Here is a 19,762-nt window from a genome sequence, read left to right on the forward strand (position 1 = left end):
ACCTGGCCCCTCCTACTGTTTCCACTTGAATAAATATCTTTTTTTTTTTTTTTTTTTTTTACCTGCCAATGCATTTTTTATTTTATTTATTTATTTATTTATATTTGGTGCTGAGTATCGAACCCAGGGCTCTACCACTCAGCCACAACTCCAGCCCCTTGAATAAATATCTTAAAGACATCTGGAAATTGATACATACAAGACAGAAATTTTAAGAACAAAAATGTCTCCAACTCCTCTCATCTCCATAAACTCTGCCATTAGTCACCTGGTTGCTCAAGCCAAGAACCAGGAATTCTCCCCTCCCTACGCACCCAAATCGAATCTGTCAAGTCCTGTTGGTTCTGCCATCTCAACCTGAGCTGCCTAGACCACTACAGAGGTGTTCTAGAATGTCTGATTTGTTGTTTCCTCTGGGAGTCCTTCCAACCATTCTCCATACTGCAGCCAGGGTGAACTTTTAAGGAAAGTAGTTCGGGCAGGGGTGCGTAACTTGGTGGCAGAGCACTTGTTTAGCATGCTCCAGGGTTCCATCCCTAGTACCAGAAAAAGAGAAATGCAATTCAGACGTTTTCACTCCCTGCTTCCATTCTTCAGGAGTGTGGTCCTCATTTTCTTTTATTTTTTCTGCCATGCTGGGGATGAACCTAGGACCCTGCATACACTATACAGGGGCCTACCTTTGAACCACATCCCTAGGCCTTAGAGGGAAATGTGTACTCTCTCCCAGGGTTGGGTTCACAAAGCCCTCCCTGATCAGCCTGTGGCTATTTCTCCAACGGCATTACCTTGTATCTCTCAAAACTCGGTAGCTCCGGTCATTGCAGTTTTGTTGTGGCTGTTCTTGTGGGAATCTAACCCTTTCCTTCTTCCAGGATGGTCTTGCTTGATTTGTGCATAGTTAGCTCCTTTGGCTTGTAGTTCCAGAGTCACTGTTAGGGGAATGGTCTTTTCCAATTACACTCTCCAACCAGAAGAATTGTCTCCAGACACCTGCAGCTTCTGTCCACAATCTGCTTCCTCCTCATGAAGGTAGAATGAGCTGCTTGCTTAGGGGCAGTTAGGTTGATGACCTGTCCTGGTTTCTCTGAAACTAAAGGAGTGCCTGGGACACGGAACTTTTCCTGCTGAAACTACCTAAGTCCCTTGCAAACTGGTATGAGTGCTTGTCCCAGGGGCTGTGTAACCACTGGACCACTTTAATCCACTAGGTAGAGTTAATCTATCAAAAGTTCTAAACCCAAAGTGAACCTGGGAGTGTGTTTGTTTAACAGATTCAAATTTTCCCTTAGGTAGGCTACTCCAAAGTCCAGACTGGAATTAGTGTTTAAGTTATTGCCCCCTTCACTCCCCACCCCCCCAAAAAAAATTGCCTAAAAATAATAGAAATTGGCAGGGGTGTAGCTCAGTGATAGTGTCCCTGGGCTTAGCATGTATGAAGCTCTGGGCTCAATCCCTGTAACAACAACAAAAAAATCATTAATTTACTTTATTTACTAATGTGCAATTTGGACAAGACTCCCTGGGGACAGTTCGTCTTAATTCAATGTGGCATTAGCTGGAGTAAGTTGACTTGAGAGGGAGCTGGAGAAGGCTCTTCCAAAATGGCTTAGGCTCGTGACCAGCAAACTGATGGCTGCGTGTTAGCAGGGAGCCCATTCGGGCCTGGGAGGTAGGACCAGGTCCTGCTTTGTGTGGGCCTTTCTAAGGGCTGCTTGGGCTCCTTCACAGCACCGGAGAAAAGAGTCCAGGAGAACCAAGAAGCTACTGTACTGCCTTCTGCGAGCTGGTCTCAGAAGCCACACATCATTTCTACCAGAGTCCCGGCCTTCCTGGAATTCAAAGGGAGGGAGCTGTGCTGGGGGTATAGCCTAGTGGTACAGTGCTGGCCCAGAACCCCAGAACGCGTGAGGCTCTGCATTCCCAGACTGAGGAAACAGAAAGAGGGAACAGACAACTCATCCCTCCATGGGAGGAGGGTGGAGGTCAGGTTGTGAGGAGAGCATTTGGGATGGGAGAGACTGTTACGGCCATCTTGGACACCACACCAACGATGGCCCTCACACAAGCTACAACTTCTAACCCAGACTATTAGTAATAAAGTTCTTTACTTGATGCTTTTTTAAAAAAATCTTATTTCTCCATTGGTTTAGAACTTTAAAAAGCACTTGGATCTCTTCAAAAACCTGTAAAAGCTGGAGACACTAAGTAGCTCAGTGGCTGAGCACTTGCCAGGCATGTGTGAGGCCCTGGGTTCCACCCCTGGCACCTTAAAACAAAATAAAACCTGAGACCTCTTCTCCGAATGACCTTCAGTATACTGCTGACATCCACAGCTCCACGTCACAGCCCTGCTGGCGTCCTTCATAGCTATCATAACCCACAAACTTGATGCCTTTTCCATGCAAGGTGGAGACTATGCTCCTACAGTAGCCCCAGTCCCACAACAGTGCCTGGCAAGAGCCTAATAAATGTTTCAGACTGACTGAATGAGTGACTTTGACCTTTTCCAAAGGAGAAATGCCATTTTTATTGGGAAGCCAGGGTACCAGTACCTTGCCCAGAATGAGCTGCAGACTCTGATTCGCTTGGTGGAATCTGACAGGCTTAGATATACCTGGCCATTTAAAGGAGATGAAACCATGAACTCTGACCAGCTTTCCAGAGCATGGGAACAGGACATGGAAAAATCATACTTCCTATCCTTAAAATCTTATTGTTCTAAAAACTTGACTCAAAAATGAAAGCCATAGAAATACTAATAATAATTGCAGCCTTTGTGCTAGTTGGTATGGCTTTGGGCCAGTCTGAGCAAGGGTCATCCAGTAGGGCCGACTGAATTTCAGTTGATGTGGTCAGAGATTGGACTTGCCTATAGGATAGGGAGCAATTTTTTTCCTCTACATTTCCAAGATCTTCCTTCTAGACAGGACCAAAAGTTATCTCTGGAAACAGGGAAGAAATTTAAAAAATTTCTTTTTAGTTATAGATGGACACAATATCTTTATTTTTATGTGGTTCTGAGATGGAGCCTAGTGCTTCACATGTGCTAGGCAAGTGCTCTACCACTGAGCCACAACCCCAGCCCATGGAAAGAGGGAAGAAACTTATTTGGCCAAAACTGAGCCCTTTCTTTCCCTTTGTTTGATGCTAGTGACTTAAAACATGAACTTTTGGCCAAGATGTGGTTCTATTTTTTTAATTTTTTGGTACTAGGGATTAAACCCAGCAGTGCTGAACTACTGAGAAACATCTCCAGCCCTTTCTATTATTTTATTTTTTTTAACTTCAGGACAGGGTCTTGCTAAGTTGCTTAGGGTTTCACTAATTTGCTGAGGCTGGCTTTGAATTTGTGATCCTCCTGCCTCAGCCTCCCGAGTCATGGGGATTACGGGTGTGAGCCTCTAGCTCAGATTCTTTTTCTCTTTTTTTTTTTTTTTTTAAGCTCAGTTTCTTTATGATATAAGGCACTCAGTAGCACATGCCCAACACACAGTACTCAATAAGTGTTGGCATTATGAAGTTCAAACAGCAAGGCTGGCAAACAAGGTACAGATTTCAGAGATGGGCACCGTTTGTGCCTTCTCACAGTTGAGTCGATATCATGGTAGGTGATTTACATAGAGGTCTGTGGAAATAATCTTGAGTAGCATAAGAATGAACTTCCACAGCACCATGAAATAAATGTTGAAGGAGCTCATTTCATAATACAGCAACTGCTGGGTTCCTAAAGAAATGAATCCGGGAGGTTGGGGTGAGACAGCAGCCCTCTGAAGGGGATGCTCCTCTTTACTCTGGTCAGATCGTCAGGATGGCAAGGAAAGAAAGCATCCTTTGGTATAAGGGGATAAACCTGGTGGAGTCTCTGGCTCAATCCCTACACCTGCATCACCAAAGAGAACCACTCCTACTGAGGAGGTTTGCTGTACACACAAGTCAACAACAAAAATGTTCCCCATGTGCCCTGTTTTTTTGAACAAAGATGCCGGTAAAGGACTTTTACTGCTAATTTTATTTGCTGCACTCAAATTATATTATGTAAGGAGCAGAATTTGACCCATAAAAACCACCAACATCAAACAAATAAATCACTAACATTACCCATTTCCTAAACTCTAAATTCACCTTACAAAAGCAAATTATGGAAAAGATGTTCATAGGGGATAAACAATGGTATATTTTTCTCTCGATTAAAGCAAGTCCCAATAGTGGAGACTACCTGTTGCCCTGTGAAATTAATTGTTCTAATCTCCATTATCCAAAGAGAATGTTCTGTCCTGGAGGACACCCAAAACTAACTATTTTTTCTGCTGCTGCTTAGAACTGCAACAAAAGTCTGGCGGCAGGATCTGTGTACAAAGTAGCTGTTCCATAAATAGTGTAACAGTAAGATTCTTTCCTAGACAATAGTTGTCCTGGGAATGTCCCCTGCTTGCCTTCCCAAGTGGTCCTAAGGTCAACGTGGATGAGCACTCGGAAGGGTGGGCACTTGAAGTGGGAAGAAGCTTTTGATGAATGAGGTGTGCTTTTCCAGAACTCAAAGTTCAAGTTTGATGGCTTCATCTGCCTGTAGATGATTATTTTTCAGGCCTGCTTCAAACCTTAAGCTCCAAAAAGTTAAGGGGGCCAGGAGGAAATGACCCTCATCTCTATGATCTGAGATTCTGGCCCTTTACTCACTCAGCAGGCACCCACTGAAACCCACGGTGCCAGGCTTTGGCGGGATGGCTGTAAGAGGAAGTTGGGCATGGTAGAATGTACATTTGTCAACATTCGTTAACGTTTTCCTTTTTCCATCTGTAGCTTCGTATCTTGACTATACAATTGCACAATTCCAAGTATTCTTTTTTCTTCTAAAGAATTAAAAACCTTCATCTGGAGTAGTATAGGTAAGAAACAAATTACAAAAAAAAGTCAATTATTCTGTTTTCATTGGGAATTTAACTGTGATCCTGTTTCTATTGTGCAATGATTTTCACAAACTATAAAAAGCTCTCTCTGGAGCCGGGTGTAGAGGCACATGCCTATAGTCTCAGTGACTCAAGAGCTGAGGAAGGAGGATCACAAATTCAAGGCCAGTTTCAGCAACCTAGAGAAACCCTGTCTCAAAAATAAAATAAAGGGACTGGGGTTATGGCTCAGTGGTGGAGCGCTTGCCTTATATATGTGAGGCACTGGGTTCAATCCTCAGCACCACATAAAAATAAATAAATAAAATGAAGATATTGAGTCCATCTATGACTAAAAATATTTTAAAATAATTAATCAATTTAATTTAATTAAAAGGACTGGGAATGTAGCTCAGTATTAGAGAGCTCCTGGGTTAAATTCCCAGTACCAGAAAATACAAAAACAAAAACCCCCAAAATTTAAAATACAACGAGGAATTCTTTCCCTTGTCCATCCTGGTGGACAGCCCAGCAACAGGCATACATAAAATGTCAGTTCCTTTCATAACTAAAGTTAGGATTTGGGGGGGTTGATTTTGTTTTGTTTTGAGATCTGGCTATGTTGCCCAGGTTGGTCTTGAACTTGGCTCAAATTATCCTGCTGCCTCAGCCTCTTAAGTAGCACCCGGCTAAGATCAGAATTTTGAGTGACCTTTCGCTTTTCACACTATTTCTCTCGTGTGATTCGTATTTGAAGTTAGTTTCTTTAGTAATTCACTAAAACCTGAAGAAATTTTAATCTCTGATAAAGGGATTTGTACATTTTTTTATGATGTTACATATATTTTTTTAATTTTTAAAAATTTGTTTTAATTAGTTATACATGACAGTAGAATGCACTTTGATACATCATATCTAGTGGAGTATAATTTCTCATTCTTCTGGTTATACATTTTTTTAAAAAAGATCTTATTAATCAGGGCTGGGGAGATAGCTCGGTCGGTAGAGTGCTTCCCTTGCAAGCACAAGGCCCTGGGTTTGATCCCCAGCACCAAAAAAAAAAAAAAAAAAAAAAAAAAAAAAAAAAAAAAAATTAATCTTAGTCACTCTGATAAAAAGAAAAAACAAATCTAATTTTAATTTCCAACTCACTTTTATCATATTTTTAAAATTTAATTTATGAAACAGGGTAACAATTCCTTTCCTGAGTTACTAACACCAGTCTGTTTCAAATCTCCAAAAGAGTGGTCCACACTTTTCTATGACTTAGCTTGGGCAGCATTTCTCTGCAGAGGAGCCAGGACAACCCCAGCGTTCCTGTCCTCACTCTCGGAGCTGTACAAATCATGCTTCTCGATGTACTCCTGGACCAGGTCTGGTACCAAGTATCGAATGCTCTGGCCCCTTCTTAGGGCTCTCCGGATCTTTGTGGACGAGATGTCGTTGTTGATCCACTCGTTCACCAGGTGAATGTTGCTCTGGTGTCTCCACAGCACATCAGACTCATAGATGAATCTCTGAGCATCACTTCCATCCCGAGTGACACATATGAGTCCATAGTCTGCCACGATGCGGGTGATGTCCTCACTCTTCCACAAATTGGGCACACCGAAGGACTCCAAAAAATCTGCCCCACACAGCAACTTCACCTGTGGCACACCTGGGAGGAAGAAGACCACAGAGCTTCAGAGTTTGCTTCTGCATTAAAATGACTGTGTGTATGTGTTTTTCAGGGAAAAGGGTTTAGTTTTTATAAGATTTGGATTCCCCAAAATGACCCAGGACACCCCAAAAGCCAAAGCACACTGCAGGAAAAGTAAGCTCAGGTGCCTTTCACTTTCCTTCCTTCATAAAGCCAACAGGGGCCTCTTCCAGGCATCCGACGAGTATGGGACACAAAGTGAAATCCCAAGTGGGGCTGCTCAGCTCCGGAATCTCAACTATTCCAGTCTGAGAGACTTCCGAACCTTTTGCTTTGGGATCTAGGGATTTCTTCTGACTGGAATCCTGTCTTTGTTCCACCCACTTCCTCTTCCGTCCAGGTCTTTCAGGCACAGGTGAGTTCTGCTTGTGATCACAGCTGCCAGCCTCCAGCTTCTCTTGATGGTGCCTATGAAATAACAAAAAATAGTATGTTCCTCTTTCTCACGTTGCTCCCCTGGAATACCGTCCTTCTGGAGAGGCTTAGGTCGCTGATCCGGTGCTAAATGGGGTGATATTCAGAGTGTTTCCCCAGTGGTACCCCTAGTGCCTCACCAGTTAAGATGACCGTACAAGGAAACCCCTAGGAAAACACAAACGGTGGCTACCACCATTTTCTGTGTCTGTGCCACTACAGCAAGAGTGAGTGTTAACTATTTTTTGTGCCATGCACCACACAGATCCTTTGTGTGAACTGTCTCATGAAATCTTCTCAACTCCCAAATCATAAATATTATTATCCCCACAATGGATGGGAAGATGGAGGCCACGATGCAATTCTTTCTGTGGCAGAACCCCTGGAACACAGGAGGCATTTGATAGCAATTTGGATGAATGTTTTGGTTGTCACAAAGCAGTGGAATAACTGTCACCTTTCAGAATTGCTTATCATCCCCACTGAGAGGGGAGCCCACTAGTTTGCCCACAGTCTTTGGGCTTGTTTATAGCAGAGTCAGCACCTGGACCCGGCAGTCTGGTTCAGACCTGCACTCCTGACCACCGAAGACTGATCTAGAACCACAATGGCAAGGATAAGGACCTGGATGGTGAAGGGCCCGCGTCCTGATAGGAAGACGCACAAACAGGATGTGTGTGCAGCTGTATTCTGGGTGGGCAGCAGGGTGCCGCCACCTTACCACACTGCACCATAACTCCAGTGCCAGAACCACATTGTGGGACTCACTGAGGGTTGTGGTGCCCTTAAATCCCTTTCCTCCTGAATAGCTGAATTGATATGTAATAAGGTTACCATGGAGCCAGAGAGCGATGGGTAGGACTGGGTCCAGAGCCTGGTCTCTGATGGAGAATTTTTTTTTTGACAATGAGCAGGGGAGACTTTTCCTGGCCAAGCCTGAAAGGTGAGTCCTCCTGATAAGTCCTTGCTGGACACTAACTGCTGGCTCAGGGCCCAGTCCTGCCCTACACACACTTCCCAGAGGTCCTCAGAGGAGCTTCTGTTGTGACTGAGATTCTGATAAAGAGACTCTCGAGAGAGCTCTGGGAGGCAGGGGCTGTCATCACTCTGGGGCTGAGCAGCCTGACAAGTGACCTCTCGTGGTGTGTGCATGGCTGCTGACTCCACACTCCACTGTACAGTCCCCAGCATCTGGAACCTGAGGCAGTTTAACAGTAGAAGCAGTGGCAGCAGGAGCAGAATTGGTTTCCTGATCTCTCACAGCAGCCAAGAAGGCAGGACCTTGAAATGCACCGTGGCACCTGCTCCTCCAGCTCTTGGAAACACTCGTGCCTGCGCACCTAAATCCCCTCCAGTACCTGGAGTGGCCTGTTTCCTACTCTGAACCCTCCCTGATACTGTCAGTAACTAGAAGGCTCAGAACTCGAAGAAGTTTTTCCAGAAAGTCTTTTTACTTTGCCCTCGAGATAATCTAAGAAATAGTTAGGTGTTACTTACTCTGGCTTCTGAAGCCTTAAGTGGAAGTTTCAAAAGTACAGCGATCTTGGTACTCCCATGTCCCTGAGCAGGCATCATGTATAGCTCCTCATCTGGAAGTCACCTGTTTCTTTCTCATACTGAAGACAGATTACAGGAATATCCTTCTGAAACTCTGCCTTTCTGACCTGGGGCTCAGACAGGCCAGGCAGACTGCCTCAATTTTCTGACAGATGCTACAGGGTACCAAACATGTGAACATCTCAAACCACAGCGACAGACACAGAGGCTAAGGAACACCCATCCTCTGGTGCTGTGCTCTACAGCCTGTGATGACCTTCCACAGGAATGGTGCAGCCTATGTCTTTCCAGCCCTGGTGACAGCTTTGCAAATCTGTGCATTCAGGGGCTGGGGTTGTGGCTCAGTGGCAGAGCACTTGCCTGGCATGTGTGAGGCAATGTGTGGGTTCAATTCACAGCACCACATAAAAATAAATAATGGTATTGTGTCCACCTACAACTAAAAAAAAATATTTAAAATTTAAAAAAATATCTGTACATTCAGACGCAAGGCAGTATTGAAACAGGGCAAAAAGAAAGCACCACCCACTTGCACAGAAATGATGATAATTTCACCATTAGCTACCTCAGCACCTTAACAGTCTCAGTCCACTCCTTCTGAAGACTTTCCCATGTGTCCACTTCCACCCAATTGGAACTCTTGGTGGCAAGTTCTGCCATGATGATTCGGTGGTGGGCAGGGATGAGCCCTTTCTTCTTATATGCGTCACCAACAGGAGAAATTATACCTTTGATAACTCTATATTTTCCTGGATAAAAAGTTAGATTTGAAATTAGGAATAAGCAATTTCATGCACAGAAATTGTGATTTTTTTTTTTTGGTGGACCTGGGTTGATTGAATCCAGAACCTTACCAAGCACTCTACCACTGAGCTACATCCCCAGTCCCCACCCTTTTTAAAGAAATTATATTTATATATATTTTTAGTTGTTGATGGACCTTTATTTTATTTAATTTATTTATATGCAGTGCTGAGGATCGAACACAGTGCCTCACACATGCTAGGCAAGCGCTCTACAGCTGAGCCACAACCACAGCCCCCCAGCTCCCTTTTTGATTTTGGTTTTAGTACCGGGGATTGAACCCAGGAGTGTTCTACAACTGAGTCACCTCCTCAACCCCTTATTTTGAGGCAGGGGTTCACTAAATTGCTGAGGCTGGCCTCGAATTTACAATTCTCTTGCCTCAGTTACCTGTAGCTGGCAGGTGGGCTTGCACCACTGCACCCAGATATTGTTTTTAAGATCACAGATTCCCTTTCTTTTTTTTTTTTTAAACAGTGATCCAGATTTATTAATTGATTGAAACTGTGGTAAAATATACATACACAAAACTTACCATTTAAAGATTTTAAAAGCACAGTTCTATAGTGTTAAGCACGTGCTCACTGTTAGGTAACCATCCCTGGAAACTGACACTCCTGAACTTTTTCATCTTTCCCAAGTTAACCCTGCACAGTTTACATTTTGATTGATATTGCCAAATTGCCTTGCAGAAAGCTTTAATCAATTTGCATTTTCCTCCTAGAGTATATGCAAAGCTCACAGAAAGCTTTAATCAATTTGCATTTTCCTCCTAGAGTATATGCAAAGCTCACTTCTCCCCAATCTCTGATACTGGGCGTTACTGAGTTTAAAAACTGTTTTCAGTCTGAGGGGCAAAATAGATATTTTTAATTTTGGTTCTGTGATTACTGGAATTATTATTGAGGTTGAGGACCCATCCATCCATGTGTATCTAACAGCAAATTGCATGACGATTTATGTAACAAAATAAAATATATGTGTATATACAAATATTTGCATGTAAAACTCCAGAAAAATGACTGAAGGGTGAATTTTATTTTATTTTATTTTTAGTACTGGGGACTGAATCCAGGGGCACTTTACCATGAAGCTACACCCCTAGCCCTTTTTATTTTTTATTTTGAGACAAGGTCTTGCTAGACTGCTTAGGGCCTTGCTAAGTTGTTGAGGCTGGCCTCCAATTAGTGATCCTCCTGCCACAGCCTCCTGAGTCACAGGGATTACAGGCATGCACCACCACATTCAGCTGGAAGGATGCATTTTAAACTATTAACAGTGGTTGTCTCCAGTGAGAAATGAGGGCTGAGCATTTAATTTTATATATAAGCTCTTTTATAACACATTTAGTCTCTTAGAAAGAGCATATACATGGTGACCATAAAGTATGGAAACAAGTGAATAATCATAACAAATGATTTCTCTCTCTCTTTTTTTTTTTCTTGTACCAGGGATTGAACCCAGGGGCCCTTTCCACTGAGCTGTATTACCAGCCCTTTTTGTTTTTCACTCTGAGACAGGTTCTCCCTAAGTTTCTTAGGGCCTCACTAATTTGCTGAGGCTGGCTTTGAACTTGTGATCTTCCTGCGTCACCCTCCCAAGCCGCTGGGATTACAGGCATGCGCCACCATGCCCAGCACAAATTATTTCTTCATACTGCATTATCATACATGTAAAATAATATTCATACTTGATGACTACCCTTTTTTCATGTGTTTTTATGAATAATAAGTAGGCTGCACCTGATCCTGAAGGCTTTATGTAAGTTAAAGTAAGAGTTTCAATGTGGGGATGATAGAATTAAATTTCTATTTTAGAAAAAGCATTTGGAATAATGTGGATGTGAGGCTAGTGGAGAGAGAAGCAGCAGAATGAAACCACATCCCAGCCAGATGGCTGGGGGTGTGGCTCAGCGACAGAGCACCTGCTCAGTGTGTGAGAGGCTCTGGCTTCTATCCCCGGCACCACAAAACAAAACAGAGCTAAGAGTCCAGTTGGGTGGGGTTTCACCTCTGGGCAGCAAATTCTCCCCTAGTCCTCACCTCCTTATCTTCCTCAAACCTTCTGGTTTCACTCTATGCAAAGATGACTGAGGAAAATATACAGTACTTATGTGCATCCATGTAAACCTGCTATAAGATGAATCTCTGGATGGAATGGAATTAAACAGCAATGAAAGCAAGGTTTTTGTTTCCTTTTTTTCAGAAACAAAACACAACTTTTTTTCAGAACAAAATAACTCAAGGGTTTTTTTTTTTTTTTTTTTAGTTGTTGTTGTTGTTGTTTGTTTTTTGTTATTATTTGTTTTGAGATGAGGTTTTGCTGTTTGTGGCCCAGGCTGGTCTCTAATTCTCAGGCTCAAGTGATCTTCCTGCCTCAACCTCCTAAATAGCTGGGACCACAGGTCGGTACCATCATACCTGGAAAGAACTCACATTCCGAGGACTGGAAAATCATTGTTGCTTCTATTGAGCTCTAAACATATAAAACTAAATTTGTTATTCCATAGGACAGTAGCCAGTTGCACAGACTTTCCCTGGACATACCTTACCTGCTTTTGTGTTTGTTTGTTGAGGCATCTTGCTGTGATGCTCAGGCTGGCTGTGAACTAGCGCTGGGACTATATGCACACACCAGCACATTCAGCTCCTTACCCTCTCTTTTAGCAAGTCTCTGTGCAAGTAAGTAGGGAGCATGTTTGTGCCCAGTTGATTAATTGCTATGCTGACACAGACCCAATCAAGTGGTTCTCTAGTCTTGTGTTGCACTTTCTTTTCTTTCTTTCTTTCTTTCTTTCTTTCTTTTTTTTTTTTTTTTTTTTTGTACTAGGGATTAAGCCCACGGGCACTTAACCAATGAGTCACATCCCCAGCCCTTTTTATTTTTATTTTGAGACAAGGTCTCCCTAATTTGCTTAGGGCCTTGCTGAGTTGCTGAGGCTGACCTTGAACTTTTGATCCTCCTGCTTTGGCCTCCCAAACTGCTAAGATTATAGGCATGGGACACTGAGCCCAGACTTACATTGCTTTTGGTTACTGTTCCTACCTGTTCCATTCAGGTAATCCTTGGCCAGCTCAAATAATCTGAGGTGCATGTTGGTGATTGGATTAAATGAACCACAAGCAAGAAGAACTACTTCAGTCTTCTCTGATTTGTCCATGGTAAGAACTTGAAGTTGTTGCTCTACATGGAAAACTCTGACATCTTCCCTGTTGTCTAAAAAGGAAAAAGAAAATAAGTCCAGTTATGAGCTGGGCATGGTGGTGTACGCCTGTAATCCCAGAGGCTCTGGAGGCTGAAACAGGAGGATCACGAACTCAAAGCCAGCCTCAGCAAAAACAAGGCACTAAGCAATAAGCAACTCAGTGAGACCCTGTCTTTAAAATACAAAACAGGACTGGAGATGTGGCTCAGTGGTTGAATGCCCCTGAGTTCAATCCTTAGTACCAAAAAAAAAAAAAGAAAGAAAGAAAGAAAAGAAGTCTAGTTATGGATCTTTTGATATGCGTCTATGTTCTCATTTCAAATAGATGGGAAAAAAATTGGCTTCAATGATTATGCTAGATGAATTGCACAAATGGCATTATTTCTCCACCCCTCCTTTTTAATGTAAATGTGTAACTCCTACCACTCCTACCATAAAGGGATAGAATCTCTTTCTCTATTCTTTGTGACATTTTTAAAGTATTTTTTTAGCTGTTGATGGACCTTGTTTATTTTTGTTTATTTATATGTGGTGCTGAGAATCAAACCCAGTGCCTCACCGCTCTACCACTGAGTCCCAGCCCCAGACCCTGTGACGTGTTTTGCCCCAAAGAATGTGGTAAGTGACAGGGGACAGCTCTGAACCTAGGCCTCCTGGGCCATCTTAGTCCTTTCCTGTCACAATGATGGAAGAGGAAGCAGGGTACTTTGTACAGAAAAGTCTGGAGGTCCAAGAACATGGTGCTGGCTTCCTGGTGAGATCCAGGTTGTATCAGAATGTGGCAGGGAAGCAGAAAGAAGCCCACACCTGCAGGAGGAACTAAGCACGAGTGTTGGCCCCACTCGATCACAATCCATCTTCTGGAGGAGTCCCCTCAAGCACCACCTGACCTAATTACCTTCATTAGGTCCCACCTTAAAGGTTCCACCACCTCAACACTGCCACCCAGGCCCCACCTTCTTTTTGTTGTTGTTGTTTTGTTTTTGCAGTTCTGGGGATTGAACCCAGGGCCTTGTGCTTGCAAGGCAAGCACTCTACCAACTGAGCTATATCCCCAGTCCCTAGGTCCCACCTTCTAAAGGCTCCACCACCTCAACACTGCCATCCAGGCCCCACCCTTAAAGGATCCACCACCTCAACACTGCCACCCTGGGGACCAAGTTTCCAGCACATGAGCTTTTGGGGGGCTTAATACTACATCCAAATCATAGCAGAGGTTTGTACCCTTCCGCTGTCTCCACTGCCACCTCTGCCGTGGAAACAAGCTCAAGCGAGCCCGTAGGGGATGACAGAACTTGTGGAAGAGTGCCGACGTCTCGGCAGATGGACAACCAATCATGCAGTGTGTGGCTGCCCGTGCTAGGCCAGCCGGACCCCAGTCAACCTGAGCAGACAGGAGCAAGCCCAGTGAGATCGGCCAAGCCCGCTCAGATCAGTAACCACGAGCTGTCCTGACTCACAAGTTTTGGGATTGTGTTATTTTGGCCATAGTTAACTGATATGACCTTGTCATCTAACAAACACAAATCCATAACACCTGCCTTTCAAAGCAGTGTTTGCCTCTTGATCAACATGATCATAACATTATCACTTTGCACTGAGTAACAGTTTTATAATTTATCTCTCTTTGTTTTATCATTCTAGTCATCTTTCTGTAACCTTAATGAAGTTAAGTTAAATATTTGATTTCAAAATTTGGGGATGAGGTGTCATTACTGGTGGAGCAGTTTCCTAGCACAGGTAAGACCCTGGCTTTGATCTCCAGTACTAAACTAAACTAAAAATCCAGGGGGTGGGGATGTAGCTTAGCAGTGGAGTTCTTGCCTAGCATGTATGAGGCCCTGAGTTTGATTCCCAGCACTGAAAAAAAATTGTAGTACAAATTTTACTAAACGTGTTCAGGTATATAGGTTTAGATATAACATGGAAAGGCCCATAAGAAAACCAACCACCATTTCACCCCTCCCCAGCTGTCTGAAGGCAACTACTTCTAATCTTTCAGTCATTTCTCCAGCTAGATTCTACCTTAAGTCTATCCTGTGAGCTTATGATGCTATTTCTTAAGTTATTCAAACTATAATGACATTCTCTTAAGATCTATAAGGATTAGTTCTCATAACCCCTTGCTACCCTCTCCCAACTTCCTATATTAGGATTCTCCAGAAAACAGAACAAGGAGAACGTATATAATTATAAGAGGGGGTTTATCAGATTTTCTTAGAGGATCACAGAAGCTGAGAAGTCCCACAATGGCTGCTGCAGGCAGCAGACACAGGGAGAGGGTGGCCTTTCAGCTCAAGAACCCAGAAGCAGCCTGCGGTGGTGGAGACTCGGGAGCCTGAGGCAGGAGGATCACCAAGTTTGGGTCAGCATCAGCATCTTAGCAAGACCCTAAGAGACTTACTGAGACCCTGTCTTGAAATAAAACATACAAAGGCTGGGAATGTAGCTCGATGGTAAAGAGTCCTTGAGTTCAATCCTCAACACTAAAAAAAATAGACCCCCTTATTTATGTGACCTTGGCTCAATCACCTAACTCAGTTTTCTCAACTGTAAAATGAAGATAGTGACAGAACCAATCTCAGTTATTTTGAGTTAAGTTTTTAATTTATTTTGTGGTGCCAGGGATGGAACCAGGGCCTCGAGCCTTGCTAAGCTCTCCCACTAAGTTCCGTCCACCTCGGCCCGAGGGTTACTTCTCAGGAGAGTACATGGCTGGGTGCTCAGCAGATTGCCTGTTCCTTGTTAAAATGGATGCCAGCTGTAGTTTGTAAGGAAAAAATAATACTGATGATGGTAATGAGGCAGGACTGATTGGAAGAGCAAAACAAGAGATGAAGGTCAGCCACAAAGCAAGCAGAGCTTCCTTTAAGTCAAGTCTGTGGGGGAAGATGTAAGAAACAAGAGATCCAAGATGGCAGACTAGAGGGAGGCTGTGTTGTTGCTCCATAACTCGGATTCAAGCAGAGGATATCCATTTCTTGATGAGGCAGTTTTTGCAGCTTATCAATCTCCTGCCATTTACCCCATTTGTCTACTGCGATCACCTGCAGTCAGCCAGCATATCGATGCCTTTTTGAGTGCAGATTGCTCATTGTCTGGTGCCTACCATCTGCCATTTGCCTGCCTTTTGCCTGTCCATTCCCTGCCTTTCACCTACCCATCACCCACTGCCTGAGGTTCACCTCCCAATCGTCTGACAGCAGTCAGTACACTGACTGCAGACCACCAGTGGAGCACCAGCTACCTGCTGTTGCCTGGAAGTTCACAGTACCTGCAGGTTTGGTTACACGTGGCTGCCGCCATTTTGAGACAATAGCCAGGAGTTTTAGGACCCTTGGCCAGACTGACTGATCCCTGTCTCCAGGATCCCTCAGCCAGACTGATAATTCCCTGCCTCCGGGGTCCTCACATCAACTGACTGCTCCCTACCACCAGGACCCCCAGACAGACTGCACCCCGCCTCCAGGATCCTGCAACCAGACCCACAATACACCACCTCCAGAACCCCTGCCTGACCAACCACACCCCACCTCCAGAACCTCCAGCTGACCACACCCACACCCTAAGCTGCAGCTCCCCATTGGCCAACACATTTGGAAGCCAGAGCGGCCATCTTGGATAATCCTGGAAGCCACATCTCCCATCTTTAGGTGGGACAAATCTCATCCTGAGATGCCTGCTGGAGACTTGAAGCTCATTGTCAGAAAAGGTTTTGGAAACCAAGAGGGTCACTAAAAGCTTATAGGAGGGAAACTGCAATACCCCAGATCTGTACTGCTAGAGGGGAAGATACATGAACAACATGAAAAAACAAGGGACAAAAATGATCCAAACAAACCTAGATTCTATAGTAATAGAATCCAGTGACAGTATGGTAGAAGAAATGTCAGAAAAGGACGTCAGATTATGCATAATTAAAATGATTCGTGAAGTAAAGGATGAGATAAGAGAGCAAAGGCAGGCAATGAATGATCACACCAATAAGCAGTTGAAAGAGCAGCTGCAGGAAGCAAAAGATCATTTCAACAAAGAGATAGAGATTCTCAAAAAAAATGAAATGGAAATCCTTGAAATGAAGGAAACAATAAACCAAATTAAAAACTCAATGGAAAGCATCACCAACAGACTAGACCACTAGGAAGACAGAACCTCAGACAATGAAGAGAAAATATTTAATCTTGAAAATAAAGTTGCCCAAACAGAGAAGATGGTAAGAAATCATGAACAGAATCTCCAAGAACCGTGCGACATCATAAAAAGACCAAATTTCCGAATTATCGGAATTGAGGAAGGCACAGAGATACAAACCAAATGAATGAACAACCTATTCAATGAAATAATATCATAAAATTTCCCAAACCTGAAGAATGAAATGGAAATTCAAATACAAGAGGCTTACAAAACACCAAATGCTAAATAATATGCTATTGAATGAAGCATTACAGAAAACATCAGGAAGGAGATAAAAAAAAATTCTTAGAGATAAATGAGAATGATGATACAACATATCAAAATCTCTGGGACACTATGAAAGCAGTACTAAGAGGAAAATTCATTGCATGGAGTGCATTCAAAAAAGAATAAAAAGTCAACAACTAAATGACCTAACATTATAACTCAAAGCCCTAGAAAAAGAAGAGAACAACACCAAAAGTAGTAGAAGACAGGAAATAATTAAAATCAGAGCTGAAATCAATGAAATTGAAACAAAAGAAACAATTCAAAAAATTGACAAAACAAAAAGTTGGTTCTTGGGGCTGGGGAGATAGCTCAGTTGGTAGAGTGCTTGTCTTGCAAGCACAAGGCTCTGGGTTCGATCCCCTGCACCGCAAAAAGAAAAAAAAAAAAAAAAAAAGTTGGTTCTTTGAAAAAGTAAACAAAGTAGACAAACCCTTAGCCACACTAACAAAGAGAAGGAGAAAGAAAACTCAAATTACTGAAATTCGTGATGTAAAAGGAAATATCATGACAGAAACCACTGAAATACATAACATAATGAGAAGCTACTTTGAAAATCTATATTCCAACAAAATAGAAAATACCAAAGACATCGACAAATTTCTAGAGACATATGCTCCTTCCAAAACTGAACCAGGAGGACATACACAATTTAAACAGATCAATATCAAGCAATGAAATAGAAGAAGCCATCAAAAGCCTACCAACAAAGAAAAGCCAGGACCAGACGGATTCTCAGTCAAGTTCTACAGGACCGTCAAAGAAGAACTCATTCCAATACTTCTCAAAGTATTCCAGGAAATAGAAAAGGAGGGAATCTTACCAAACTCATTCTATGAAGCTAATATCACCCTCATACCCAAACCAGGCAAAGATGCATCAAGGAAAGAAAATTTTAGGCCAATCTCCTTGATGAATGTAGACGCAAAGATTCTTTTTTTTTTTTTTTTTTTGCAGTGCTGGGGATCGAACCCAGGGCCTTGTGCACGCAAGGCAAGCACTCTACTGAGCTATCTCCCCAGCCCCAGACGCAAAGATTCTTAACAAAATACTGGCAAACCGTATCCAAACATATATTAAGAATAGTATACCATGATAAAGTGGAGTTCATCCCAGGAATGCAAGGTTGGTTCAACATCTGTAAATCAATAAATGTAATCCATCATGTCAATAGACTTAAGGATAAGAATCATGTGGTTATTTCAATTGACGCAGAAAAAGCGTTCAACAAAATACAACACCCCTTCATGCTCAAAACACTAGAAAAAACAGGGATAGTAGGAACATACCTGAACATTGAAAAGGCTATTTATGCTAAGCCCATGGTCAACATCATTCTTAATGGAGAAAAACTGAAAGCATTCCCTTTAAAAACTGGTACAAGACAGGGATGCCCTATTTCACCACTTCTATTCAACATCGTACTTGAAATACTAGCCAGAGCAATTAGACAGACTAAAGAAATTAAAGGGATATGAATAGGAAAAGAGGAACTCAAGCTGTCACTATTTGCTGATGACATGATTCTATATTTAGAGGATCCAAAAAACCTCCTCCAGAAAACTTCTAGACCTCATAAATGAATTCAGCAAAATAGCAGGTTATAAAATCAACACACATAAATCTAAAGCATTTTTATACATAAGTGATAAAACATCTGAAAGGGAAATGAGGAAAACAACTCCATTCAAAATAGCCTCAAAAACAAAAACAAAAACAAAACAAAAAAAACAAAACAAAAAACTTGGGAATCAATCTAACCAAAGAGGTTAAAGATCTCTACAATGAAAACTACAAAACACTGAAGAAAGAAATTGAGGAAGACCTTAGAAGATGGAAAGATCTTCCATGTTCTTGGATAGGCAGAATTAATATTATCAAAATGGCCATACTTTCAAAGGTGCTATACAGGTTTAACACAATTCCAATTAAAATTCCTGTGACATATCTCATAGAAACAGAAAAGGCAATCATGAAATTCATGTGAAAAAACAAAAGACCCAGAATAGCCAAAGCAATCCTGGGCAGGAAGGGTGATGCAGGAGGTATCACTATACCAGACCTTAAACTCTACTGTAGAGCAATAGTAACAAAAACGGCATAGTACTAGCACCAAAATAGACAGGTAGATCAATGGTGAGGATAGAAGACATGGAGACATACCCACATAAGTACAGTAACCTCATACTTGACAAAGGTGCCAAAAACTTACAATGGAGAAAAGATTGCCTGTTCAACAAATGGTGCTAGGAAAACTGGAAATCCATATGCAGTAAAATGAAATTAAACCACTATCTCTCACCCTGTACAAAACTCAACTCAAAATGGATCAAGGATCTAGGAATTAGACCTGAAACTCTTCACCAAAAAGAACAAAAAGTAGGCCTGAATCTCTATCACGTTGGCTTAGGACCAGACTTCCTTAACAAGACCCCATTGCACAAGATATAAAAGCTAGAATCAATAAATGGGATAGATTCAAACTAAAAAGTTTTTTCTCAGCACAGGAAACAATGAAAAATGTGAAAAGAGAGCCTACAGAGTGGGAGAAAATCTTTTCCACACACACTTCAGACAGAGCACTCATCTCCAAAGATATACAGGTGATCAACAAATATATGAAAAAGTGCTCATCATCCCTGGTAGTTAGAGAAATGCAAATTAAAACCACCCTAAGATTTCATCTAACTCCAATTAGAATGGCTATTATCAAGAATACAAGCAATAATA

General features: G+C 42.4%; 1 protein-coding gene across 1 annotated transcript in view; it reads right to left on the reverse strand.

The window, feature by feature from the left end:
* Nucleotides 1–6,001: 6,001 nt before the first annotated feature.
* Nucleotides 6,002–19,762, reverse strand: part of Nmnat1 (nicotinamide nucleotide adenylyltransferase 1) — a 30,473-nt gene continuing 16,712 nt past the window's right edge. Inside the window, exons 2-5 of the mRNA XM_047540378.1 lie at nt 12,412–12,582; nt 9,128–9,311; nt 6,857–6,999; nt 6,002–6,549 (exon numbers count right to left, since the gene is read on the reverse strand). Coding sequence (XP_047396334.1) covers nt 6,149–6,549; nt 6,857–6,999; nt 9,128–9,311; nt 12,412–12,582 — 899 coding nt within the window. The 3' untranslated portion in view covers nt 6,002–6,148. The remainder of the gene's footprint in view (nt 6,550–6,856; nt 7,000–9,127; nt 9,312–12,411; nt 12,583–19,762) is intronic.

This window comes from Sciurus carolinensis, chromosome 1, assembly GCF_902686445.1.
Source record: "Sciurus carolinensis chromosome 1, mSciCar1.2, whole genome shotgun sequence".
Lineage (NCBI taxonomy): Eukaryota > Metazoa > Chordata > Mammalia > Rodentia > Sciuridae > Sciurus > Sciurus carolinensis.